Source organism: Pagrus pagrus (assembly GCF_965226575.1).
Source record: "Pagrus pagrus genome assembly, chromosome: 17".
NCBI classification, from domain to species: domain Eukaryota; kingdom Metazoa; phylum Chordata; class Actinopteri; order Spariformes; family Sparidae; genus Pagrus; species Pagrus pagrus.
Genome location: NC_140201.1, coordinates 24,809,044 through 24,835,800, shown reverse-complemented (window position 1 = coordinate 24,835,800; position 26,757 = coordinate 24,809,044). Strand labels below are relative to the sequence as shown.

General features: G+C 39.3%; 1 protein-coding gene across 1 annotated transcript in view; it reads right to left on the bottom strand.

Moving 5' to 3' along the window:
• LOC311272927 (ubiquitin-conjugating enzyme E2 E2-like) overlaps positions 1 to 26,757 on the bottom strand; it is a 76,162-nt gene that overhangs the window by 5,956 nt on the left and 43,449 nt on the right. Inside the window, exons 4-5 of the mRNA XM_084379689.1 lie at positions 11,266 to 11,398; positions 2,844 to 2,991 (exon numbers count right to left, since the gene is read on the bottom strand). Of these exons, the coding sequence (XP_084235815.1) occupies positions 2,844 to 2,991; positions 11,266 to 11,398 (281 nt within the window). The remainder of the gene's footprint in view (positions 1 to 2,843; positions 2,992 to 11,265; positions 11,399 to 26,757) is intronic.

The following is a 26,757-nucleotide window of genomic DNA, read 5'->3' as shown; positions in this document are numbered from 1 at the left end:
GATACAGGGTTCAATGTGGCGTGACGGTAAGGGACGGCAGCCCTGGGAGGGTTGATTAACTGTCATTCTATCCTCTTCCCCTGCTTTAATGAGCCACATGCCAATGATCTCAGCCTGCATGGGAAAGCAAGTCTTCAGATGGAAGGCGGTGGAGAGGGAAGGAGAGATATTTTTAGGGTATTTCAGATCCAGGGCCCACATTCAGCACTTGAGGCTGCGTTTAAAAAAACTTAAGCGAGTGGTGAGAAGTGTAGCGAGGGGACTGATTTTGATGAGGCAAGAGGCAGAAAGAGAGATAGATAGTGCGTGGGTAACGGGGAGGAGGGGTGTTTTTTTTTTTTTTGGCAGGGACGGGTTGTCGATCAAGTGTCTTTTCTATCATACTTTAAAAGGAATCGTCTCATTTCATCTAGCCAACATCTGAAAATGTAGAGGAGGAGGAAGAGGAGGAGGAGGAGAGGAAAAGCTATTCTCATTTTTGCCCACGGAGGGAGAATCTCCGCTGCCAGGTTTATCAAAGAGCAATCCCCGCAGAGAGGACACAAGCTATCATCAGAGGTCTTCACAATCATCACCATCACTTCCCATCCCCCCCTCGGTCTTTCTTTTCTGTTGCCATCTCATTTCCAACCGTTCATGTCTGAAATCCCCTGTCATTCTTCTGTCCTTTTAAGTCTCCCTTTCCCCTACCTTTCTCACACTTCTCCTAGTTATTTCACTCTGAACCTCATTGGGCAGATTTTTACAACAGCAGCATTTACCACCTCTGCTTGCTCAATTCAATACTTAATACCAATAGACATTAACCGCATTGGTGGCTGAAGACCGGTTGAACGGCAAAATGACAGGTTTAACTGATCCGTAAAAGACAGATTGTAATTCCCCTGCTCCTTTGCTCCGCTGGTAAACTGGGCCATAATGAATCCAATTAGCTTTAAAAATGTTGACGTCTTCTCTTTGAATAGTGTCAGTCGTTTACAGGGTTGTGTTTGGCCTGCCAGTCCTGGTTAAATATTGATTAAACTGCAATGAAGGGACCAGGAGCACCAGCTCACTGTTTACAACACAGTATTGCAAGAGGACGAATGCAAATGGAATAACAATGCAATAATCATTTATTTCTGCTTTTCATGCTTTCATGCTCACAGTTGCCATAGATTCACACTGAGACAGAGGTGATTATTGGTGGGTATTAGTGTCATCTATTGCTTTATAAAAGCCTCAGTATGCTTCAGAGCTAACAGTGTATGAACCCTCATTCCAACATCGTTTGCAGTGCCACAAATATACAAGAAGAGGCCGTCTGAAAGTATGAGCTTTGGACAGATCTCTGCATCAACCCCACAAAGACTCCATGAATTTCAGACATGCATTTCATCACCTAAATAAGTTGACAACTTGACATGTAGGTCTCATGACTGAATAAGCCCCAGTGTCACTTATATGTTAAACTCACGACTAGCTGCAGTGATTAATTGATTAGTTGTCAACAATTCAATTAATTGTCAACTATTTTGATAACTCATTAAAAAGGTTTGAGTAATCTATAAAGAAAGGAATGCTCCTCTATGACAGTAAACATTTGGCTAAGATATATTTTGCCACATATTTGACTATGTCATCTTGGGCTTTAGCAAACACTGATCGATTTTCACCATTTTATGGACTAAACTAATCAAGAAAATAATTAGCAGATTATCAACAATGAAAATAGGGCTGAGCGCCTTAAAATAATGTTGCAATATTCTTAACAAAATCAAATAAGACAATATTTTTGACCATATACCTTGATATACAAAATAACTGTAGGGATTTGTGCATAATTAGATTTTATTGATGTATTTATTGATGAATATCAAAAGAGTTCAAAAATCAGTAAATGCATAATGTTTTTTGAAAAATCAACATTTACCTAAAAAATATTCTATACTACTACTTACTACTATACTATACTGTGAAGTATCTTCTATCATTTTATGACATGTCTGCTGTAAGCTAATATGCAACAATGTTTCGACCCTGCTGATTTTGTCCTCACATTAAAGCTTCCATTAGCTCAAGGTTAAAAGCACTGCTTATCAGCCTGGTGGTTAGTTACTCATTAGCTATTTCAAAGAACAAACACATTTCAGTTGAAAAGGAGATCGTTTAATGTGAGATTAGTCTATAAAAATGTGTCATTTATTTTTCCTTCACAGTGCAAAAGGGGGAAAAAAAACACCAGTGTCCCTAAATGTTTATCTTTCCTTCAGCTGACCGCTTACAGTTTGAAAATCTTGCACACATTTTATAATCTGAATGCAGGCTCACGAATTAAATGAGTCACAACCCAACATCTTGTAAATTAAACTATGCTTGAGCTCTGGTAGACTGTATGAAATAGTGAGCATTTAATCAAATAAATGATAAAAAAGAAAATGTATTCAGTGATGGATCCAAAAATCTTGTGAGCATTTCTGTAACAATCCTTTTATTCATGTTTGATTGAATCCATTACTGAACATATTTATATAACAGAGTCCCTTTTCTGAAATCCGTGAAGCTGTCACCTAACAGATAGATGACGCAAGCATTGTTACAGAATTGGTTTTAAAAGTAGCAGTGCTTCCATCACAGCAACCTGCCTGTCTGTCCTCTCAGACGACTGCTGCTGTTGTGCTACAAAGAGCACGACTCAAACCTCAAAGTGACACACTTCTGTGTGTATTGCCCACACAGAATGGACATGTCAGTCAACCTGTCAAGGCTACAATTGGAGGCAGATATGACAAGGAGAAGTATGTGCGTTCGAGTGTGTGTGTGCGAGTGTTTGTGTGTGAGTGTGCGTGTGCTGCAGCTCTCACCAGGGTTGCAGTCAGTGAGCAGGGAGCAGATGGACAGTAGGACCTTGGAGATGGTGAGGGCAGGACTCCAGTTGTCCTTCAGGATGTCCAGACAGATCACTCCCTGACTGTTGATGTTACAGTGGTAGATCCTCGTACGGAACGTCACCTGCAGATGGAGAGTCGGAGGGTTACATCAATATGGGTTTCTAAAAGACAACCATGATCATTCAAGCTGCATGACGTGAGATATGGTGCTGACTATTGGTAGTTATAATCTAGGATTAATATAACAACAGCACTCATTACTGTGAGTGACACCTTTCACTTTTCACAAAGTCATCCGTTCCATAGTTAATACAAAAATATTGATTGCATATTGCAGCTTTAAATATGTAGGAAAATTAGCCCACCTAATATTATGAGTTATCAGATTAATGTGACAGATGTACATGTATCCCATGATTGTCTATGAGAGTCTTTTCCATATCTTGAAAGATCAGAATATGAACATTTTATTCCATTAACATCCACAGTGGAACTCCTTTTCAGCACTTCGAGTGCAAGCTGAGAGCAACATTTTTTGTTAACATTCAAATGAATGTTCAACTTATTTATGTGATTATAAAAGACAATCTACCAATTAAAGCATGATAAATAGTTGAAATCAACAAGCTTGATTCTGACGTGTAGCCACATGTCTTGGAGTGTCTTGACGTCTTACTTCCACAGCAAACTTTGTTTCAACATCTGACTGTAAGAATTCTGCAGGGCTTTTTCTTAACATACTAAATATAGTCCTTAGTCAATAATGGGCTAAATTACACATTCAGACATGCAGCCTTGGCAGTTGTCTGCACTCTAAGTACATTCTAATTTGAGCCAAGCCAGCCGGCAACATTAATTTGAAGTGCTTTTCTTTTCTTTTTACTGTTTACATTTGTATGCTTTGTACTTACAGCGGCATTTGAATGGTAATGCAGTTAATTATTATTTTTCCTTAATCAATAATATTTTCGACCATTAAATCCATTAAATATTTCACAGTTTGAACCATCAGAAAACAGTATTAATGTGGAGTTTCCAGAGCCCAGGGTAACATCTTTACATATCTTGTTTGTCTGATCACCACTTCAAAAAGATATTTAACGTACAGTTAGTAATAATGAAACAGGAAATCAACCTATTTGAAAGGCTGAAAACAGAACATAGTTTTCCATCATAAATGACTCAAACACTTGATTCATTATCACAAATTTGATTTTCTGTTGACTGAATAATCAATTCATTGTTTCAGAAAAGGATATAATCAACCATGCAAACATGCTAAGCAGTCCTTTCAAGCTGCCTGCACAAAACAATCAGCTTTAAGAAATAAAATCTTACACATTCCGATTGATTTCCAAAGTCCAAACAGAACCACAACGGATGCCTGCTAATATACTAATGCATTAATAAACATCTGCCTTATCTCAACTCCATCTGAGTACCTGAGGGCTATTTTACAGTAAATGCACAGGTCAATACAGTGGAAGACGATCACTGAAAAGGTTGCAGACTGAGGAACAGCTGCTGCTATATGTTTGAGTGTGAATGGGGCTTCAGTCTATACAGTGTGAAGGTGACACTCCCTGATAGTCGACAGTGAAGCGGACAGTCCTGTGTAACTCAGCAGAGTCTCATATCAGCACAAGGAGCACCTCTGACCTCTGTGCTTCTTTAAAACAAAGGCTGCTGAGCAGGACAGGCAGGCCAGGCATGCTCGTGCTACATCTCCCTTTTCTGCTTGCTTTGTGACGGCAGCTCGCCCTTTATCTCCTCCCCTCCCCCCCTCCTTTAACCTCTCATTAAGTCTCCATTCCTCCCTTCACATCTCCTTCTTATGAGAGATAAACAACCCTCATGTGCAAGCTCAGCCCTCCCTGTCTCTCATTCCACACTGGTATCACTAACATAGAGCAATAAACAGAACACTTTCCTTCACATGAAAGGATTTCAGGAGACGTGACAAGGAAAGGAAGCGATGAGGTGATTGATGGTGACTGGTTGAGGGCAGGTCTCATGTTTGAGTCGCTTCTCTTCTGTTCTTACACCTCCGCTGCTGAGACGGGTTGGTGGTGGCATGCTAATGCTGGCAGCCCAGCAGCTATGGAAAAGATCCTTGGCCAGCCTGTGTGGTCTCATTAACAGCCTGTAATCCCATCATGGCTGATGCTAATAGATTATGATGCTGCCTCCGCATAACAAAAGCTACGGGTCTAATCCTACATCCCCTCTGTATTATGGATTCATCCCACAACCTGAACATCCTCATTCCATCCCAACAGCTCCCATTCGGACCAACACATGTATGCATGTGTTTCTAGGGATGGGCAAAACATCTATATCATATCATTATAGTGATATCATATCGATGACATTTTGGGTATTGATATATTTTGATATGATTTTCAACACTGCACTGCAAGGCTGCATTATGGTAAAGTGATTCATTTTCATTTTCTGAACATACCAGACAGTTCTACTTGTTCTAATACTTGCCTTTATACACTTACTCATTATATCCACATTACTGATGATTATTGTGTTCATACTTTGTCAAAGTACCAATAGTCATCCATACAATATTGTTGCAACATCAAAATATTGGGATATTTGATTGTGTCGTCCAGTCCTAGCATTTATGAAGCGCTTTAGAGGAGATTTCAAAATATCAAGATATACATTGTTTGATAAAAGATACAAGAAATTCCTACAGAAAATGCAGCTTTCACAGAAACGTTTCAATACCTCTATAAAGATATAAAAGCAAATGTCATGACAGTCGTGTTTAGAAGTTTACACACACTTGTAAAGAACATGTATATCATGGCAGTCTTGAGTTCCAATGATCTCCACAGCTCTCATGTTTCTGTGATGAATGAGAGGCACACATACTACTTTGTCACAAAAACATTCATGAAGTTTGGTTCAATAATGAATTACAAAATTAGAAAGTAGTTTGTGTTCCACTCATTCATCACAGAAACATGAGAGCTGTAGAAATGACTGGAACTCAAGACTGCCATGATATACATGTTTTTTGCAAGTGTGTGTACATTTTTGACCACGACTGTATTTCAATTTATATTGTTAAAAGTTAACAATTTGGATTAAGGGAAGCTCTAGACACACACTAGCACAATTAAGTTAATACATTGATCATCTCATTACAAGGCAACGTTTTACTGGGACAGACTCGTACCACCCGCTCAATCACTGCTGCAGACCAAGCACACCTCCTCATGGCAATGGCACTACACAATGGCACTATGCAATGGCTGTGGTGGCCCCAGTAGGACAACAGTGGATTGGATTTGGCTCTGATCCGTTTAACTTGGACACAGGATCTTTAGGAGTGTTCTCTGGTGTCTTGCACCAAGATGTTGGCAGCAGATCCAAATCCAGTTGGTTGTGAGGTGGGCCTCAATTAGGGATACAGGTAGTCCTGCTTCCACACAGCGATACTGCTGGGTGGTGGCGGTGCAGATAGGTGCTCTTGTGCTGTTGCCATGAAAGAGTATTCTTGGTCTAAAACAGTGTTTGGGTGGGTGGTGCATGTCAAGAGTCATCCATATGAATGCCATGACCCAAAGTTTCCCGGCAGAACACTGCATTGTGAAAAGATGATCAATGTTATTCACTTCAGCGGTTAGTCCTTTTAATGTTATAGCTGATCACTGTATGTTAGCAAACTATCATCTATCTACACATTCAGCAGAAACAAATTAACATCATCATTCATTTGGTCATCATATCGCCAAACTATGCATCATTCAAGTAATTATTAGCCTTTGTATGTCCTTTTTTATGGACATTATTTGCAGGCAGCAAAAGATACCTGGCTTGGCTGTGATAGAGCTTGTTCCTCTATCATTACCTCAGTTCTGTTCATTTACAATGTCCGCATTTAATAGTCATTTTGGGCAAACGGAATGAAAAGCAATTGGACTGATTCATAGTTTTATGAGAGCAGTCATGATGACATATCTTGAATGAGACAGAATAGAAGGGTTTGGTTTAAAGGAGGCAACGTTATGAATGGCTGATCATCCGTAAGTCTAAGCTTGACTTTATGGCGCTTCATGGCACGTTAAACAGCCCATTTCACAAGTTTGAAAACGGGGATGATATCATGCTGAAGAAGATAGTGTGAAGCGGAATTTAGTTCAAAGCCGTGAGGAAATTAGAGATGATAGGGAGGGATAATGTTATTCAGAGGACTCTAATCTCTCAGCCTGTCATCGGGGTATCTGCTGAACAGGTCCTGGAAAAGACTAATGTTGGACCAAAGTACAAACACTGGAGCAATGTCCTTGCCACCCTTAACCTCTTTCTAAGAGTATCAGTTTCAGCCTTAACTGGCATTATCATCCTAACATTAGTCAGTGAGCCAGTGTAGTGAGCAGCTGCAGCTGTCGGATTGGTGGCTGTGAGCTGGTGAGCTGCTGGATGGCGCAGCTCTCAGCCAGGCTGCAAAAACAAGGCAGCAGGAGGCCAAGACTTGAGATGAGCTCTGTTTCCCCCTCAGTGCTGACTGCCAGGAAGGAGGCAGTTTGTGCTGGTCAGGAGGGAATGAGGAGAACACTGTTTCTCTTCGGGAGTCATGTTTCACATCTGACTGCAGATCAAATGCCCATGTAAGAAAATTCACAATCTAATTTGTTGTAAAAGTATTATTTTTTTCAGCATAAAATAGCCAAATAGCCACCAAACCACATGTCCAATTCACAGCAGTTGAGGTTTTATTCAGTCTACAGGTAAACACAGTGAGGTGCCTTTGTGCTTTCAATTTGTACTGAATCTCTGGTTTGCGCTCTGTTAATCAGGGTTTTTGGAATCATTTGAAAGTTTTAAATGCTACTTCTTAAATGTGTCAATGTTATTATGAGTAATTTTTTCCTCCCTTTAGTGTCTGAATGTGTGAGATGATGAGGGAGAAATGACTCACATCCAACCTTATCATTTGCTTAAATTATCACTGTGGATGCAGCATAATAGGCTGTATGGGAGACATATGCCAACTAGTTATTGAGAAAGCTTCAGGACGTCATTCACAAGAGTCTACTGCCTGATGTCAAGGACTTTTGATGTTTTATAAACAGTCCATGTTTAGGTTTTCTGATTGATGCAGGGCTGGGTCATATTTTATTTACTATTTTAATACCAACCAAAATGTGTCTCGTAACACCAAGAATGAAAAAACCAGGAGTACTGAAAGTTGTCTGGTCAGATCAGTGTTCTTGTTTACTTATTCTCTGATCAGACTGTCACAGATATAAATGAAAACCTTGCTTGTTTTAGACTGTATCTTATGTATGACTGCTTTAGTTTAGACAACACTGATTTACTATTTGAAGAGTTGGAGAAGTTTCATTTGCTGAATTAAATAAAAAAGGCTCCACAAAGGAAGGCATGGAAAAAATATTTATTTGACAAAGAATAATCTTGGTTCAAGGTCAGGTTACCAGCTTTTTCCAGAGAGTCCAACAGTATCTCACATGACACGTCTCACATCTCTGAGCAGTGAGCTCTGGAAAAATCTGGTAAGTAGACCTTAGATTAAGATTGTTACCTCTGGTACTATATTTGCAATTGCAGTGAACATTTTTTAATAAAACCCGGACCTAGTGTTTTTAGAAAAAGTTTTTAAAAAACAATGACAATATAAAACCTGAAATGTCAGTGCAGAGAGCAAAATGATATAGTGTTCAGTACCTCACATTTAGGAATAATAAGGAGTTTTGCATAAAAACCTTTTTTTGCCATGTAGATTAGGGGTAGGAATCACAGAGTAACTCACAACAAGATGTGATTCACGATATACTGCCCAAGATAACGATAGTATCATGATACAGCGATTCTGCAGTAATCGACACATTGCCAGACAATCATCAAACATTACACCTTGATATGTGTCTGACTGAAGAATACAAAATACAAAGTGCAGAAATTATGTATCAATTCACTGCATTGTGGTGTTAGTTTCACAGAATTTGACATGCACTGAGATAAAAAAAAACAATGTAAAAAGAAGTGTAGAGCCTTTGTCTAGCTCCTCTTTATCACACACACTGACTGCAACTTGTCCATGTGCCATAAACTGAAAAAAGGCTGAACTGCCAGAAAGCAGAACAGTTCTGGAAGTGAAAAGATAAAACTATGACTCACTGGCTTCTTTCAACCTGTGTAAATGAGGACATTTACCGAAGTTAATACTGCATGGAGTTAGAAAGAAGTGACTCTGCTTAGTCAAACTGTCATCAGATCGCCTGCAAGTTTTAATAAAAATATTGATATCTGGCCCCAGAGTATTGATAATCGGACCACAGGATATGATACATTGCATTATCGGTATTTTGTCCCATCCCCATGTAGAAAACGAACCCCTATTTTTCACAAAATAAACCACACTTCTACATGCATGAGTGTTCGAGAAGAACTTAATCGATACAAGGAAAAGGAAATATGAATAAGTTGACAAAACTAAGGATTGATGGATACCCACAGAGTTAGAGATCAGATACCCGGCCCTACCAGCACAGTTCACTTACAGTTAAGCAGTGCTCATTATTTTAAGAGCTGTTAAAGAATAGAGTATGACTGTTCCTTAAAAGAAGACGGCTCCTTTAAGTTTACTTTGGTTTCAAGTTTCAGTTGCAGTTTAAGTCTCTTCCTGGAACGTGTTTAATGTGCTGTGAATATTCATGGCCACCTATTTTTCTTCGAGCATCATCCTCAGGACAAGCTTTGCATATGACATATCTCATAATCTAGTAGGCAAATTTTGTACTATTGCTGCTGTCAACGGTCTCCCCAACAACTCTCACCTCTCAGCCATAATCCAAAACAAACCTCTCCAGAATGAATGGTCCATATTGAAGCAGGATAAATATAGCAGATATCCTAAAGTATTTTCCTGTTTACTTTTTCCTATTTATTTTTACAACCTGTGTCTCTAAATAGCTGATAGAGGTAAGCCAGTGAGTATTTCTAGACTAGAAACCAAAACCCAGGGCAAAATCAGAAGCACGGCTCAAACCGAGGGAGGGGGCAACCACAGTCAGCCAGTCTAATGTGTAAATACTGACACACACTTGCATCAGCAGAACACACGCATATCCCCACAAACCCACAGCCTCGCTGGAGGGAAGCCAAATGCTAGCAGTATGGATATTACAAAGGGACACAATAACAAGAAACAGTTAAAGGATAAGGCTGGTGATACTGCCAAAACACAGACAAGGTGGGTAATTTTTAACTCACTCATGAATCTGAGGGTTGAAAGTCGAAGTAAAGCATTCCAAGGTGTATGCAAACATGAAGTAGTATTAACAGCAACACTGGCTCAGAGTCTGTGATATTTTTCTTATTGTTAACCAAACTTATGAACAGCGCAGAACCAACACTGAATGTATCCTACTAACAATTATTGTTTGTGTGTTACAGTTTGATAATATCTTCTTCCTCTGTCCACAGAGCTCGCAGAAACAGTTAAAAACACATCAGTGAACCACACTGTTGCACAAGGTGACATGTTCCTTCAACACCATGAGCACACACTGTAGTTTATTTTGACTCAATCCCACATACATCATACTGCTGCCACGAATACTCACTAAACAACTGTGTATTAATCTGCCACTAAAAGAAAATCTTAAACAAATGCACCATCTTCTCCTGTTTGAGTAACATTTGATAAAAACTAACTCTCACCAAAATGCAACCTAGGCTTTTTTTGTGAATGTACCCAAGTCAAACCTTCGTGTAAAAACATAATTACGACGAAAAAGCCACTTTTGAGATTTACCGTATTTTAGTTCTTGGGTCAAAATCATTTTCAATTGCGTGCTAGGGGCAGCTGTATGGTAGCATCAAAATACTATTTTTAAAACACTAAGAAAACACTAAAAATTTAAATTTCATTCTATTCTTTGAGTTTTTAATTTCTTTTGTGAAAAAGGACAACTACCATTTTTCATTATAGTTTTTGTTTAATTTAATTTAGTTTTAATCGTGGGAAGCAATGCGCTTTGGACTGAGTGTTTCAGACAGGGGGAGGGACGAAGTATTGAACACATTGTTGGTTTAGGTCTTTTAATATGAGTGTTGTTGACAACAAGACAAACAAAGAATAACAGCTGCACTCCAGAAACATTTTATATCCAAAAAATAGTACAGGCTCATCATTTGTCATTCAGTTCTCTGTGCTGCTGTCACCTGTCACCTGTCATTTTGTCAGTGTGCTATAGGTGAACAAGCCTTAAACAAGTCATTGTTGTTGGACAACAGCGTGAAAAGCCAACAGCCTACTGGGACAATGGTGACATTGTTCAAAGCTCTGGGTGAAGGAGGGGGGGGGGGGGGGGGGGGCTGTGCTGCACGGCTGCAGGGCAACACTCACCTTGGGTGGTTTGAAGGGGTAGTCTGGTGTGAAGGCTATGTCCAGGAAAAACACTCCTCCCTCGTACACGGAGCCTGGAGGGCCCAGGATGGTCGACCTCCACTCATAGATGTTGTCTCCTTTGGGACCAGCGCTGCATTTATGAAAATAAAGGGCAGATAGAAGAAAAGGGGAGAATTTAAATCAACCAGCAGGCATTTACAGAGGAAAAGATGCTCTAATCGTGTGACTCAATCTCTGTGCAGCAGCAAGGGAGTGAATAAATAAAATGAGTGATTATCAGCTGTTAAATCAGCTGCACAAAGCTGCCATTTGAAGTTCTTATCCATCACAAGATACAGAGTGTATAACAAAGACTGTGTGTAAGCCAGGAAAAATGATGAGTATGATCAATGTCATGTCTATGAGTGATCTGTCTGGGATGTGCAGGAACAATGAAACACACACCAACCGACCTATAAACACAAACACACATACACAGACACACACAAACAGGAAGGTGTTGAGCAGCAGCAGCAGCAGCTCTGTTTCCTCACTGTTCATCAGTGCTTCACCGTAGGGCAGCTGGCTGCTGCCAAGCTCCATTCATTGCCTTGATTCATGCCACACACACACACACACACACAGACACACAGACACACACACACACTTATGTACACTTTCACACATGCACACAAAAACACACACACAGCTGTGAGAAGAGAGGCACTAATCCAATTCTATTTTCTATTGGAATTAGGCCAGATGCCCCTGTCGGTTTCTTGTATTACTTTTACTTTCATCATTTACACACAGAGAGAAAGCCAGAAAGAGAGTGAGAGAGAGAGAGAGTGAGAGCGAGAGCATGTGAGCTAGGCACATAAATGTAAGATGAGAGTGTGAGTGGAGTTGTTCATGTGAAACAGCAGCCTGTTGTAAAGCACCGGGGCCTCTGCAGACCTATTTCTTGTCAGCGTGTGTTTGGACACAGAGAGGAATTATGGGAGCAGGCCCTGGAAAGGATGCCGACATGTTCCCCTGGATGGATAAAAATAGTTCCGAAGAGCGATAGAGCGCCAGGACCGATGGGGGACAAGAGGGCCAATAAATCGCTCGGCATGAGGAGATGGCCTGATGTGACTCACTGCAGAAATCTATGTCTGTGTGTCACATAGTTTTTTTAAATACCAATGGTTGTCGAGCAGCACTGTCAGATTTGGTCGACGCATTATTGATCTTTTATTATTGTAACAGCTCTGATCACTGTGGCACTAATACAGTGATCATGCAGGTGTTCATTAAAATACACTGATGTTGAAGTGTTCAGACCACAGGATCCTTTACAATGTCTGTGGTCATTCCACTTATCTGATAAACTCAACACTGGGAACTGAACACAACCTCTGAGACAGATACCGGTTTGAAGAGAGGGGATACAGTACAGAGGAGATTTATTACGACGTTGCCCAGGGTGTAGAGCTGGGATGTTTTCCCATCTTACTCTGTGAATTGAGGATTTATTTCAACCAAACCAGAGGAGATTCTGATTGTGGTTAGTGTCACTTTGTTTATGCTGAGTTTGAATGAAGTTTACGAGGCAGTTAAGCTCCTCTTAGTTTGGTAAAAGAGAGACACCTGAATTCAGAAGGTGTACGGTTGTATTTTTCTACTTAGTAAGGAAAACAGATATTTTATCAATTTATTCTCTTTACTTATTAGAAATAGTGAACTCGCCACTTTGACATCTCCCAGTTGAAACTACTGGGGCTCAGATTATCACCTCTTGAGGTACAAAGTGGTATTATGGGACAGGACGTGTCGGTGCTAGCTGGTTAGCATGCTAACCTCAGAAGAAATCTCTGCAACACAGTACATAGACGTTATTTGACATCTACACTGTTGTTTCTTCACACTTTTGATAATGGACAAAACAAGACATTTGAGGACATCATCTTGGGTTTTGGGAAACACTGATAGACATTTTATGGACCAAATAAGTAATTGATTAATTGAGAAAATAATCAACAGATAAATCGACAATTAAAATAATCATTAGTTGCTGCCCTAATAAAACATGTTTCATGTGTTGTACCTTTTTTTTTTAGTAGTTTGATTATGGTTTTATCTTTACTGTGTCTACTTATCAACATTCTTTTTTATTTGTTTGAGCACTTTGGAAGCCTGTTTTTTAACTGTTATATATATGAACTGTGTGATAAAACTGCTTTTATTAAAATGATTAAAATGAAATCACTCTACTTAACGTACACTACGCAACAACAAGAGTCTGGTTTATTTGAATGAATATCAGCACATAAGTGCAACTGTTGGCAAACTCAATCCACAAACTACCACTGTTGGCCTTGAAAACTCAGTTATTAGTCAAATCCTATTTCAAGGTAGACATTTAAATCGCTCTAGGCCTCTTAAGGTTGGCCAACCGCTAATTTTTCTCTCACTGAGTTCCCACAGTTCAGTCTGCAGCATCTGTAAATGTTTAGAAGACTGCCAGCAGCGCCTCTTTTTTCTGCTCCTGCAGCCTGGTACAAGCCGCTCTGACAGATCTGTGATTCAGTAGAGAAGGATCTTTATTTTTACCACCTGCCCGTTCCTCAGAGAATCACCGATGTGCTCTCTTATTTATCCGAAGACTGTCATACTATTCAACACCTGGGGAATTCTCATTTAGAATCTGGGATCTGCTTCAAATATAACTAAATTTCGACCAGAGGAAAAAAAGCAGTTTGTAATGAAGGCTGAACGATGATGATGGACCCGGCTATTTCCCACGGTGTCAATTTCCACACTGTAAGCCATTAATAATGAGCCTGGAGCACTAAGAGCAGCCCGCTAGAGGGGAACTATAATTAAGACAAGGTTGTTTCTGTAGCCTTTAGCTCCGTTGCAACTGTGAAATCTTTATACAGTCTGGAACTGACCACTGAAAAATAAAATGTCCACATAACAGCAAAAATTCTGCACTGATTTATTTATTTCACAACTCCACTTAGGAAGGTTGATTTGCACACAAATTTAAAATCTGTGAACATTTCCTAAATAGCCACAAGCATTGCTGTGCTCCACCCGGTCACGCACTAACAAGGAAACATTTATACCCTGCTGTAGTAGATAGGCAGTTTGCTATTTCATGCACATAAAATGCTGATAATTTCCCTGAGAATTCAACTGCCAAGTTTATTTTCCATCTGTAAATTGTCTGGCGTCATACATATACTCTATAAGTCACAATTAATTAATACAATACTAACAATTTAACAATTCAAAAATGGTAGTGTCATGTTATGCTCAAATCCCTGATATAAAATATTGTTATCTGATACATTAATCAGATTTAGAAAATTGATAAATGATCAGCCTTAAGCATTAAACATCGTTCAAGCTCTTACAGAGATTAAACATGAATGACATCTGTCTGAAGGCCCATCACATAAGCTATCATAACTTATTAGCTGTGTTGTATCACACACTTTTATTTAACCTCCTCTGCCTCACGTTAGAAATGAGCCTTCAATAGAAATCAAATACAATATCAATGAAAATTGAATTAACAGTTGAATCGAATCTAAAGTCAAATTGAATTGTGACACCCCTGGTAATGGCTGTAGAAAAATGACACCATCTGTGTATAGATTGGTTGACTGTCAACCTGCCTACTTATTAATACAACCAGATGTTTTACTCTGCCTTTTTATGGTGCTGACATCAGGGTTTCTAGGTCAAACTGGGATTCTTTCAGTTGTTTTTGAGACATTTCAGTTTAATATATCTCACAGAAAAATTTGTGTGAAACATTTAATGCTAGCGTTAACCACAGATCTCATCTTCTATGTTACCTGAAAACCTGAAAAAGGAACCCATAATGGAAAATAATGGGTTAAATGCTTTTGGTTCAGAGGACTATACATTTTTCTGACCTTACTTTGTCCTGGTATTTCTGTGGTTTCCTCTTTTTCCTCCTCTCACTTGTGTATTCAACACAATGTTAGTCTGATTAAAGATGTATTAACATAATCAGAATTGGATGTATATTAATTAAATAATCAGGTTTTGCTCAAGGTATTAATACCTTAGTTCAAATTAAGATGTTATTGTTGGTCAGAAACAACTGGTGAATTCAGACTAATGGACTACATAGTTTTATGTATTCAGACCAATCAATCAATATCAATGTAGGAACATGAACATGTACAGTTACTGCTAATGGCTGCAAATTTCTTCCAGGAAATTCAATATTATCTTACTCTCACTATTGACTGTTGTGCTACACAACACCTTTGTAACACTGCTCTGATCACAACCCCACCATCTCAGACCATCTTTCACCCGTTCCTCCCTCCCACATCTTTGGTAGCTCTTCCTGAAAACTATTTTTACCCAGGCAGTACACACACTCAAAACACATACAGACACACACACGCAACATATAAAATACAGGAACCTTCACTGGTGGCTGCAGAGGTTTACAGAGTAGAGCTCAGCTAACAGAAAAACTGCAGCCTCGTTTCAGCACAGAAATGCTGAATGTGACTAATGTTTAAACTGAGTGGGTGTTTGTCAGTTGTGGCTGAGATAGTAGACATAATCTTCTGTGACAGCTTGTTAGGACATCACAGAGAAACAGCAGAATACTAGTCACCTCGGCTTCTGAACATGTCCCATTGCCTTTTGAAACCTTTATTTAGCGAGGGAAAGTCTAGTGAGCTCTGTGCTCTCTGCTGCACATTCACACACATTCAGACACACACAATCACAGCTTTGTACTGCTGCACCAGCAGCAGCTGGGGGCTCAATGTCCCACTCAAGGGCACCTCCACAGTGGCTGTTTAGGGAGCAGAAAGCGTAACTCATTCACTTTTCTGCACACACACTTTGCCAACCAGTTTGGGGATTTGATGAAATGTTTGGGGATTTGAAATGTTAACCTTCTCTCACCTCAAGGCGACTGCTGACTCCACATTATTGAGTGTTAGCGATGATAGCACAAAAAACTCAATGTGTGTTTAAAGGATGATGTATACTTTCTTTAAAACTGCAAATTATGACAGAATTGGACACAGCAACTTTTGGCATTTTTTGATAAAAGGCACATTAGCATGCAGACGCTGGCTTTTGTTTGAATCGTTAATATGTGCCTGGGAAGCTTCCCAACTTCAAAGTGAGAAGATGAAACGTAAAAAGTTCTTCACTTTCAGATAAACTCAGCAAAACTATTTTTCTGCTTGTTTTACAACCTACAAATTCACTTGCAAGTGCTTCTAATCAGGGATATCAGATGATTATAGTACACCCATTTTACCACTCTTCAATCAACTACTGTTAGGAGACTCACATCTCAAGATAATTACAACTAAAATTAAGATGTACATCATAAATTCTACACTATTGAAAATAACAATTATATTACAATGACATGAATAAGCAAAAGAGCATATTTGGCAGCTCTAACCAAGAGTAATTAGTTCCTCATGCTAACTGGCTGAAATCATCAAAACAGACTAGGCCCTCAGCTGTAGTTTAACTGTTTGAACCAAAACAAGCTTTTGATTTTCTATATCATTGATCCACAGAAGGCATGTTAAATGACAGGAAATGTCAGTCCTCCTGGCTTTGGTTCATTCCAGAGGTTAAGTTTTCCCAACAAGCACTGAATACATCATCTGGTGTAAAGCAACACAATGTATGACTCCTTCTATCAGGAACTCTCACATGCATGAACCCCACGCTTTCTTAGCTTCATACAAAATAGATCCTTTTCACAACGGATATTTTGACTTGTCAAAGCTGGAAAAGCACAGGTGGAATTTATTATATTAATGATGACAACTCCACTTAGATAAGATAGTTCCAGTGCTCAGGTATTGTGTGTATGCTCACTCAGTAGCATGCCTTACTTGGACACTTAACAGAGTGAAGCCATCGTTAACATTATTGAACACACCTGAGCTTTTCCTGCTTTGACAAGTAAAAATGTTGTGAAACATGCTGTGAAAAGTGTCTATAGCCTACGAGAGGGACAGTGACTAGGTCTGCATGGGTGTCAAACCTCAATACTATACAAAAATGCCCAGTCTGTAGCACTGAGACTGGTATGTATTGATTTTTGTTCACACTAATCTACTGATCTATAGGTGGCGGTGGTAACACACCAACATATGCAGCGATGGCAGGAAGAAGAAGACTGCAAGCAGGTCAGTATGGGAGTGAACAAGGCTGAATTTTAAATACTTCAAAGCTTTGTAGATGAAGGAAATTAAGGAAATGTATTCGAAACTCAAGTTGACAGGATTCATTTTCTAAGGACCTCGAATGTATGTACCAAACTTAATACCATTCCATATTTGAGTGTGGACCAAAGACCAAATATTTAGCTCAAGGGCATCAAAAATGTTTGTACCAAAATGGAGGACTGGTCGACAGAAAGAAATTGGAATCCCTAAAAATATGATGTTTTGATGTTGTGAATGATACTGTTTATCTGACATAATCTCAAAGTAAAATCCTGCAGCGGTGTAAGACTGCGATGACTGCTGCAGCATGAATCATCACTTTCAATTCAGTAAAAATTTTCAATGCAGCATGAGTCAACGGTCAACATCAGCTGGCTGTCAAACACAATAAAAGCCTGCACATTGATGTGACAGTCATGAAAGAAGGATTTGAGGGATTCTGTGTTTTCCTCTGAATTTTAAAGACTTATTTTAATCAGTACTGAAATGCACTGAAATGCACTTAAATGGCACTTTAGTTTTTTGTTTTGTTTTTAAAAATTTCAAGAATTACACTGACAGTTGAATACAAACAAAAAGCAGAGAAAAGAGAAAATGAGGGAGAAAAAATGAAAGCAGTCTTGGCAGCTCTGTCCTGCTTTGGGACAGCCCTCTGGGACACACTCCAGCTCTGTGAAGCCAATAATAAACACTCTTTTAAAATCTCTGTGCCATGTCGAGACCAGCGGAGCCGCATTCCACTACCACACACACACATATAAACTGATGCTCGCTTGCAGTGAGGAGGGGGGCAGCACAAACAAGACAGTTTGCAGTTTAAACAGAGAGCTCAAACACACAGGAGCTAAAGGACAAACGGATGAGCAAGTGTACTCAGCTTCATCATTTCCCATTCCTTTCATCAGCCTTATTCTCCTTGGGCTGACAAACACACAACAGGCCTCTGGAGCAGGACTGAAGAGTATATTTAAGAAACAGGCTGATTAAGGGCATTGATTGGTTAACATCTTCAAAGGACACACTGTGCTATCTCCGACTCCTCATCCCTAGTGATTGAACATGGCTAATAATGGGTTGTTATTGAGAACATGAAAGTGATCCGTCGGTTTAATGGTAGTAGTTGATAAAACCAAAGATAAGAAGTTCATGTAAACTCAAACTCAAAACTTCACATTAAAGTAATCAATTCTACACTGGTTGGCTTTGGGTAGACCTGAAAATGACCTGATTTGGAGGAAACAGCGTGAACACATCATTATTTTACCTCCATTTATCATTTCATCCTTACACATAACGCATTTTGTGGAAACATGGAATCCTCTCAATGCTTTGTAGCCAGACTACCAACAACGATCTAAGGATGGCAATGATGGCCATTTTCAGTGTGCACCTTTGGTCCACACTGAAAATGAATTACAATATCTTTGTTGTTGTTGTTGTTGTTGTTTTCATCAAGCACCACCAACAGGTCAACATTTTGAAACGGCAAATATCTGCACAACTTATCACTACTAATTCCCATCAAGCTGCTCTGTTTTACTTTGTGTTTAGTACTAATTGTCAAATGCTAACATGTAAACTAAGGAGGTAAAACAGGGTAAATATTATTCAAAAAACAACTGTCTGTATTGATGATTAAACATGAGCCATTGAAAAAGTCGAGGTCTTTGTTAAAAAAATCCCGATGCCGTGAGGATTTTTTTTTTTCTTCTCCTCTTTGAGGATTATGGAAACATAAAAATCAAAAGTCTTCACAAGAAAAACTGTGGCTGGAAATTTGGCAACTTGAAAGACTAACTGTTGGCACAAAACACTGTTCACCGCTTTGCTCCAAAAATCAGTTGCACCCTTCAATCATGTTTAATTATTACAGGGCCTGTATATCAGTAAAGTGTGCGCACAATTTATAATCTTATGTGCACGTAAGATAATAAGTTGTGTGCACCATAAATATTATTTTCAGGACATTGGAGGCTCTGTACACAGCAGTAAAACCCATATTGCATTAAGGGATTTCCGAAAGTCATGAAGGCATCTTAAGTACAAAACCAATGATTCCTAATAGTGATTACTTGTAATTCTTTGGAATGAAACAGCTAAAACATCAGCTGTAAGCTGCAGCTTCACAAAGCCTACAAACCCCATCAGTGAAACCCTTCACAAAATGCTGTGGTTTCTACAGTTCCACTTGATTTCAGCTTAGAGCAGCAGTCTGCAACCTCTGCGCTTAAAGTGGCATCATTTATCATTTCCCTTGTGGGTCTATCAATGATTGCATTAGCCAATCAATTCAGCTAATGAAGCTGAGTGACACAGAGGAGGCCTGACTGTCCATCTCTGTCAAGTCACATACACTAACAGTTTTAAAGCTGGGGGGTTGAGAAGGATTTGGAGAAGAGGCGTGAAGATCAAGATGATTCGACTAGAAATAAAATGAGTGGGAAAGAGAAAAAGGCTTTCAGCATGACAGGAATTTGATAGCCACTATGCCTACCAACTAGACTAGCTTGATGCTGGAAATACCAGGGTTGGAGTAACCTGCTGCACTATCTGCGTATAGACTGGTTCACTGTTAACGTTGTTTTCACTATTTACTTTGCTATTTGTTCTGCCACTCCCCACCTTTATATGTGTTTCCTCTTTCTACCATGACATGAGACAGTAGCAAGAGAAGCAGTAAGTAACAAAAGCTGCCAACTAATTACTACATGTTTCATTCTGCCTTGTCATAGCATTGAGATTGGACTTTCTGGGTCAAACTGGGAATCTTACTGTCATTTTGTGCTTTGAACAAGTCAGGCTGCTAGCTGTAGCCATGTAGCCATGTAGCTAATGCCAACAGTAATACCACAGGTAAACACTGTGGCGGAGGGAGAGTTGACAAGTTGTGTATTTCTGATTTAAATAGCATTAGTTTTGGTAAGCTCATTTTTTTCTCCTGTAGAACAGTCTAACATCTATATTCTTTATTTTTTATTTGATTGTCCTAACTCTAACCTGAGGTTTACACTGAGTGATTTTTCAAACCCACGACTCCATTGTTTATGGATGCATCATCCCAGAAAATGGAAACATCCCCCCAAAATTCAAGATTATATTTGTTATCTTTGGGAACAAAGTTCCATGGGTTTGAACATGGTTTGGCTAGACAGAATGAGCATGTAATGATTGACCCCAGAGCAGGTGCGTACAGTGTTTTAACTCTCAGTATGTTTGCTTACAGCGTCTTTGAGGCCTTTGAGACCTCACATCTAACCCACCAACAGACTGTCATTATTGTAGAAGCACCTCAGCAATATTTCTACGCTCAAGGGCACTGCGCAAATGTCAGTGACTCACCGGGGAGTGTGCAGAGAGGCCATACCACACAATGTTTTACAAACAGGTAAATAAAGAAATATGGCTAACAGACAGAAAGCCAGACAAGAGAAAGTCTAAATCACCGGCAGGAAGCAGTAAATGTAGGCTTTTAGACATTGTTCATTGTTTTGCTGGGAGTCGTTTGTTTGAACTATAGTGTATATTGCCTTATTTTAATCCCTTAGTGTGTTTGACCATGTGTGAAGTGGTCTATGTGAACTCTAAATAGTTTAACTTTAATTGGGAAGTGTTAAAAATCTAAACCAAATAAAAAAATTGTTTCAACTGTACTGTGTGTGTGGGTATGTGTTATTCTCTTAAAAAAGCTGCTCAGACAACCCCTCAGTAATTTTACAGTTTTCCAAAGGACTGATTAGATTGTGATGGCATAGCATTCCTTGACAAGCAGGGCAGATGTGATTCGTAAAGACGGACAAACATCCATGTACGTTGAAATTCAAGAGGACAAGCCAGCAGGACGTTGTCAGCCTCGCTTCAGTTTGCTGCAGTAAAAGACAGGCCCAAAGAGGAGAGGACTGCAGAGGATGAAACCCGACTGGCAGTATTACCATCTACTTACATTGCAGCCTGGATGGTTAATCCTCACTCCCATTTCAGATTACAAACTAACTGGATTAAAACCTGACGACAGATGATACAGCACTGCATTGACTCAAGTATATTTCCACTGAACACTTCGATGGCCTTCAATGGCTTTAAAATCACGTTTGATTTGAAGCAATCTTTCCAAATTGTCCGTTAACAGCTGTCCTGGAGCTTTCAGTCGCATCACACAATCTTTTTCAGCATTTCTCTCACTGATGGGCTCCGCTGCAAATTCAATGTGCTCAGCTGGCCAAAAAGCAGCTAACTGGTGCCAACTTTAGGGGACAGCCCGCAAAAACTAGGGCCACAAACACTAACCTATGGCCCCAACATTGGTGGGCGGCTGACTGTGGGCCTGGTATGTCATGGGCTCTTAAAACTTTGTTTGCTTAGTGACATTGGTTAGGGTTAGGAATAGATCATAGTTTGGATTAAAACAAGTACTATTTAGTTCAAGAAAACAAGTCACAGCTCATATTGTTGGTTTTTGCTTTAATTTTGGATGTGGTTTGACCACACTTCATATAACCTAGTTACGTTCTCAGGTGCTTATCCTTTTAGAGTATTTGTGACCGAAACCAAACCTATATTGGGCAACCGAGATGCATTTATTTCATAACAACTACAAAGCACTTATTCAATCACTCAAGAAAACTCAGCAGGTTGCAGGTATTGACTGAAAACCATCATGTAGTTATAGCAGGTATTATTAAGCCATAAATCTCTGGAGTGGAGGCTGTTCCTTAAGGGTTTGCAGGATTTCAAAGCCTCATTAGCGAACACTAACCAGCATCATCATGTCAGTTCCTTTAAAGAAGGGTAAGCTCAAGGTCTCTGGGAATGATCCGATGTAAAAAGGCTCTAGAAAGAGGAGAAATGCTTAAATCCCCTTGAGATAAAAGCTCTTTTGATTCCTTTGTTGCTTTAGCTAAAAGGACTAAGTGTTGGCTTGTGCAGGCCTTTGTCCCTCCTCACTTGGTTCAGCTATACATTCACAATACACAAGTTCGCTGGTAGCAGAGGTGAAAAGAACAGGCGACAGAAAGGCTGATTGGAGGAAGGTCGACCCCGGTGGAGCTCCAATACCCTCTAACCTTTGAATCAGCACTAAACCAATTGCACTTCTCTTTTGTCTTGAACATGTTACCTAGCAACATTACATCCGTGCAGTGACTCTGTGCGTGCGTGTGTGTGTGTGTGTGTGCATTGTGCGCTGCAAGAGGAATTTCCATGGAAACAACAACAGCAGTACAGACAGACAAAACTGCGCTCCACTCACCTGAAAATGGTTTAGTTAACTGATAAAACATAAAGGCCAATAAAGGAATAAATTGTCTCACACATTCATCTTTGCTTATGCCTCATAATCTCCAAATAGGTCCTTCAGGGACAAATCAACAAACATTAAGCTATTAAATTAGCCAACAAGATCATATGAAAGGAATCAGGGTGCAGATTACCTCCTAAATGTTAGTGACAGCTCATGGGCAGGCATCAAATCTAATACTTTCCCTGCATGCTTATTTTAATGATGCTTCAAATAAGAAGTGAGATTTGCATCAATATAGAGTAGCTGGAAATGAATTAGGCCATTCAGGCTTTGCACATGATTTGCTTTGATGGTGAGCACTGACGGTGCAGTCATGGGAAAAGCTCATCATCCCTAACTGAGTTTCCTCATGTTGAATCTTTATGGAACACACAGACATCCTGATGGGTCTCACAGGGGATGTAGTTTGGTTGGTGCTTACTTGGTATAGTGCAACACTTGACTATATGCTTATGGAGGTTAAAGTTAAGGATTGGATGAGAGATCAAGTATTAATAAATGCCATTATTTTGTTGTTCTTTTTATACCACTGACACAGTAACTGCCTATTTTTTGAGTGGTGACATGTATCCTTTCAAAATCCTATATCAGACGTTCTCAAAAATAGTTCTGGTCAATAACAAATCACGTAGCCATTCCTCAAAGAATTGAAAAAAGCATTGTGTGTACAGGTGCCAAAACCCAGGCACTGAACTGGCAGTATAATTGTTTTGTCAATGACAGAAACATTAGCACCATTGACTCTGCCTTTCAAGGGGGGAAATATTGCGACGTCATTCTGCAAAAGTCGAGAGCCACACAGCTCCCGCTGTTGACTGGTGATGATTATGTGACGCGATTTCAAGCAAGCTTGGTGCCATGGACACATTTCAGTTAGTACTAAAATAGTAAAGGAAACTTGTTACAGAAAACATATTCTTCTGTTTTGCTTTCAAAAGAGCCATCACTTCATGAATGACTTCCTTTCTCAGTAAGTAGTTAGCATATGTCTCCTGTGCAGCCCATTATGCTGCATCCACAGAGATAATTCAAGCAAATGATAAGGTTGGATGTGAGTCATTTCTCTCTCATATTCTCACACATTCAGACACTAAAGGGAGGCAAATGTGTTTACGATAACCTTTACCATTGCTGTAGCCATTAATGGTTTCCATTACACTGTGGAAATGGTAATTCATTAACCCTCCTCCACTAGCTGCGCAGAGCTACAGCCAATAACACAGCAGAGAGAGAGAGAGAGAGAAATGAGAAAATAGATATGGTGAAAAGGTGATGTTATGCTTGGTGAAGACAAAAGCTCAAGGAAAAAAAATCATACAAAAGACATTTGTCAATGAATCAGGTTGGGAGAGTGCAAACCACTTAAAAGTACTTAATTAACTGCTGTGCTAAATCACAAATCTTCATCATCACATATTGTAGCATTTTCCTTTATAAAATGATGCAAGATAAAATGACATCCTCATGATTCATGAACTTAAAAAACCTGTGTGTCACCCTGAAACCTTTTCTTCTCAAAGAGCAAATGTCAACACTTAATTGGATAAAAATCTATTTTCATCCTGACTAATAAACTTCAGTTCAGAGTGAATTCTGTTTTATATACGAGCTGTCTGTCAGTTCACTCTGAAACAGAGATAAGACTGAATCTTTTTTTTCAGTGTCTAGTCGTCTCTGTGACATTGTACACAAATCTTATTCAAGTCACTTTGTTGAGAGATGAAAAGACTATAGAAATCTCAATAGTTATTCGAGGATTTGTGTCCTTGGCCTTGGACTATAAAAGCAGCTGATCAGTGGTGCAGATGCATAAATGACTTTCACATGGCTTTCGAAAGAAGGAAATTCTTACGATGCAGACAATAGGATGTCTCAGAGAAGCAAATCAGTCCTATGTAGCACAAAAATTCTCATGATCCATATTTGGTCCTTCCTTGAGGCTTAGGGGTAAAAACATTTAATCAGTTTTCCTGACTTAATAAGTTCTACGCTAATATAAACTCCAGGTATATCCTGATCTATTAGGAAACTGTCAGGAGATGGAGGACAGGCAGCCACAAACTTGCACTTTCTGTGAAAGCAGATGTTTGGGAACACTTCATTACAATAAGCTTATCAAAAGATACGGCTTATACAAAACATGAATATTTTTTAATCTGTGTGGGATGCTGCCACTCTGTCAACAAAGAGAGGGCATTGTTTATTTGCAGAAACCAACATCTTGGCAGAATTGCTTTTTTTGGCAACAAATGCGGCCTTAGAACATAGTATGTGGGAACAGTAAATCCAACTTTCATAGCTCTGAGAGCACCTCAGATAATGTGCTGATTCATTTTATTTCCCTAGTCAGTGTGCAGTTGAAAAATAAAAATTACGCATGGTGGGGTTGTAATGTTTTAGAGATGTGTTCACTTTGTTATGAGGCTTTATAAAACTTCCCATGCTCGAGTGCTTAAGTACAATTTTGAGGTACTTCTGCTACTCTATACTTCCATTCCTCTACATTTACTTGATAATTTGTACTAGTTATTTTGCAGACTGAGATTATTCAGTGTTGATAGGCTATTACTTTTGACGTGTGACTAATCAGATAGTGTTTTGGGTGAGACACTGAGATGACACATGATAATGACATTAAATATATATATATATATATATGTATATATATATATATATATATATATATATATGTGTGTGTGTATATATATATATATATATGTATATATATATATATATATATATATATATATATATATATATATATATATATATATATATATGCACCTTGTATATATTTAATTTAATTTAATTGTACTATTGTAATCCCACAAGGGAAAATCTTTTTTATTAGCCTATACACATAAAGCCTACACATGAAAAGGATTTCTAATGAAATCGGCACCACTATCAAGTTATGAAAGTCAGTCCTGAGAGAATTCAGTTCACTCCTCATGGCCTCAGTTGTGGTCCTCAGAAAATCTGATCAGTGCCAGTGTGATGTTCCTCTCCCAGAAACTCTCTTTAATCTAAAAGGCCTCTTTCATCTTTTGTAAAAGGTCTTAAGTCAAAGTTCTTTCATCCTTTTCATAAAAAACTTGGCTGAGGATAGAGATTTGCTGGTGGTGTGTGTGTGCTTGTGTGTTTGCAGTCGGCAGTGTCTCATCTTGTTGAAAGGTAACAAAATCCAGCAGTGGCATCACAACAGCCAGTTCTGCAGAGAGGTGAAGCTTCTGTTTTGAATAAATTCAGCACTCCCTCCAGTGCCACCTCCACCTTTCAAGCTCCATGCTACCAGCAATAAATACTTTCACTGAAAGTGTTGAGACGGCGCTCGAGGTGAGAGCGCTAACACTTTAAATAATTCTGGAGACTTTGAGGAGTGGAAGGAAACCAACTGAACAGAGATGTAGCCTGTTCTTGGTCTAAGAGAAAACGATATCTGACAGTCAAGTGCAGCTTTGTGCTGAAGGATGACCTGATGGATTAAGTAACTGCCAAGACCACTTCTATCTGGAGTACAGCCCAATCCAGGCCATGGCTGTGAGCCTGATCACTGGGATGCGGTGAATAAAAAGACTCTTCTCTTAACACATACTAATAAAAAAAAAAGTTTTTTAATGTCATTGCAAGTGTTTGCCCCATAAAGTACAACCTCTAAAAGGCATCTGTCGAGTTAAATGGGTAGTCCAGTGGTTTAGATTAAGCTTCCATAATATTCGAGGACTTACAAAAGTAGGATTTTGCTCAAAATTGATGCAACAGCGGCTGAGACATCTTGACTTTTAATCAAGCACTCTATCTTCCCATAATGCTACCTGATCACATCTGTCCTTAGACCCTAACTGCCATGGTACATTTCTTTCTAACTCCATGCCACAAGTTGGTAACACAGGCTCTCTGTTAAAGCTTTCTGCGTAGTTTCAAACCCAGTCTGGGATAAAACTGATGGCATCACCCTGACATCATCTG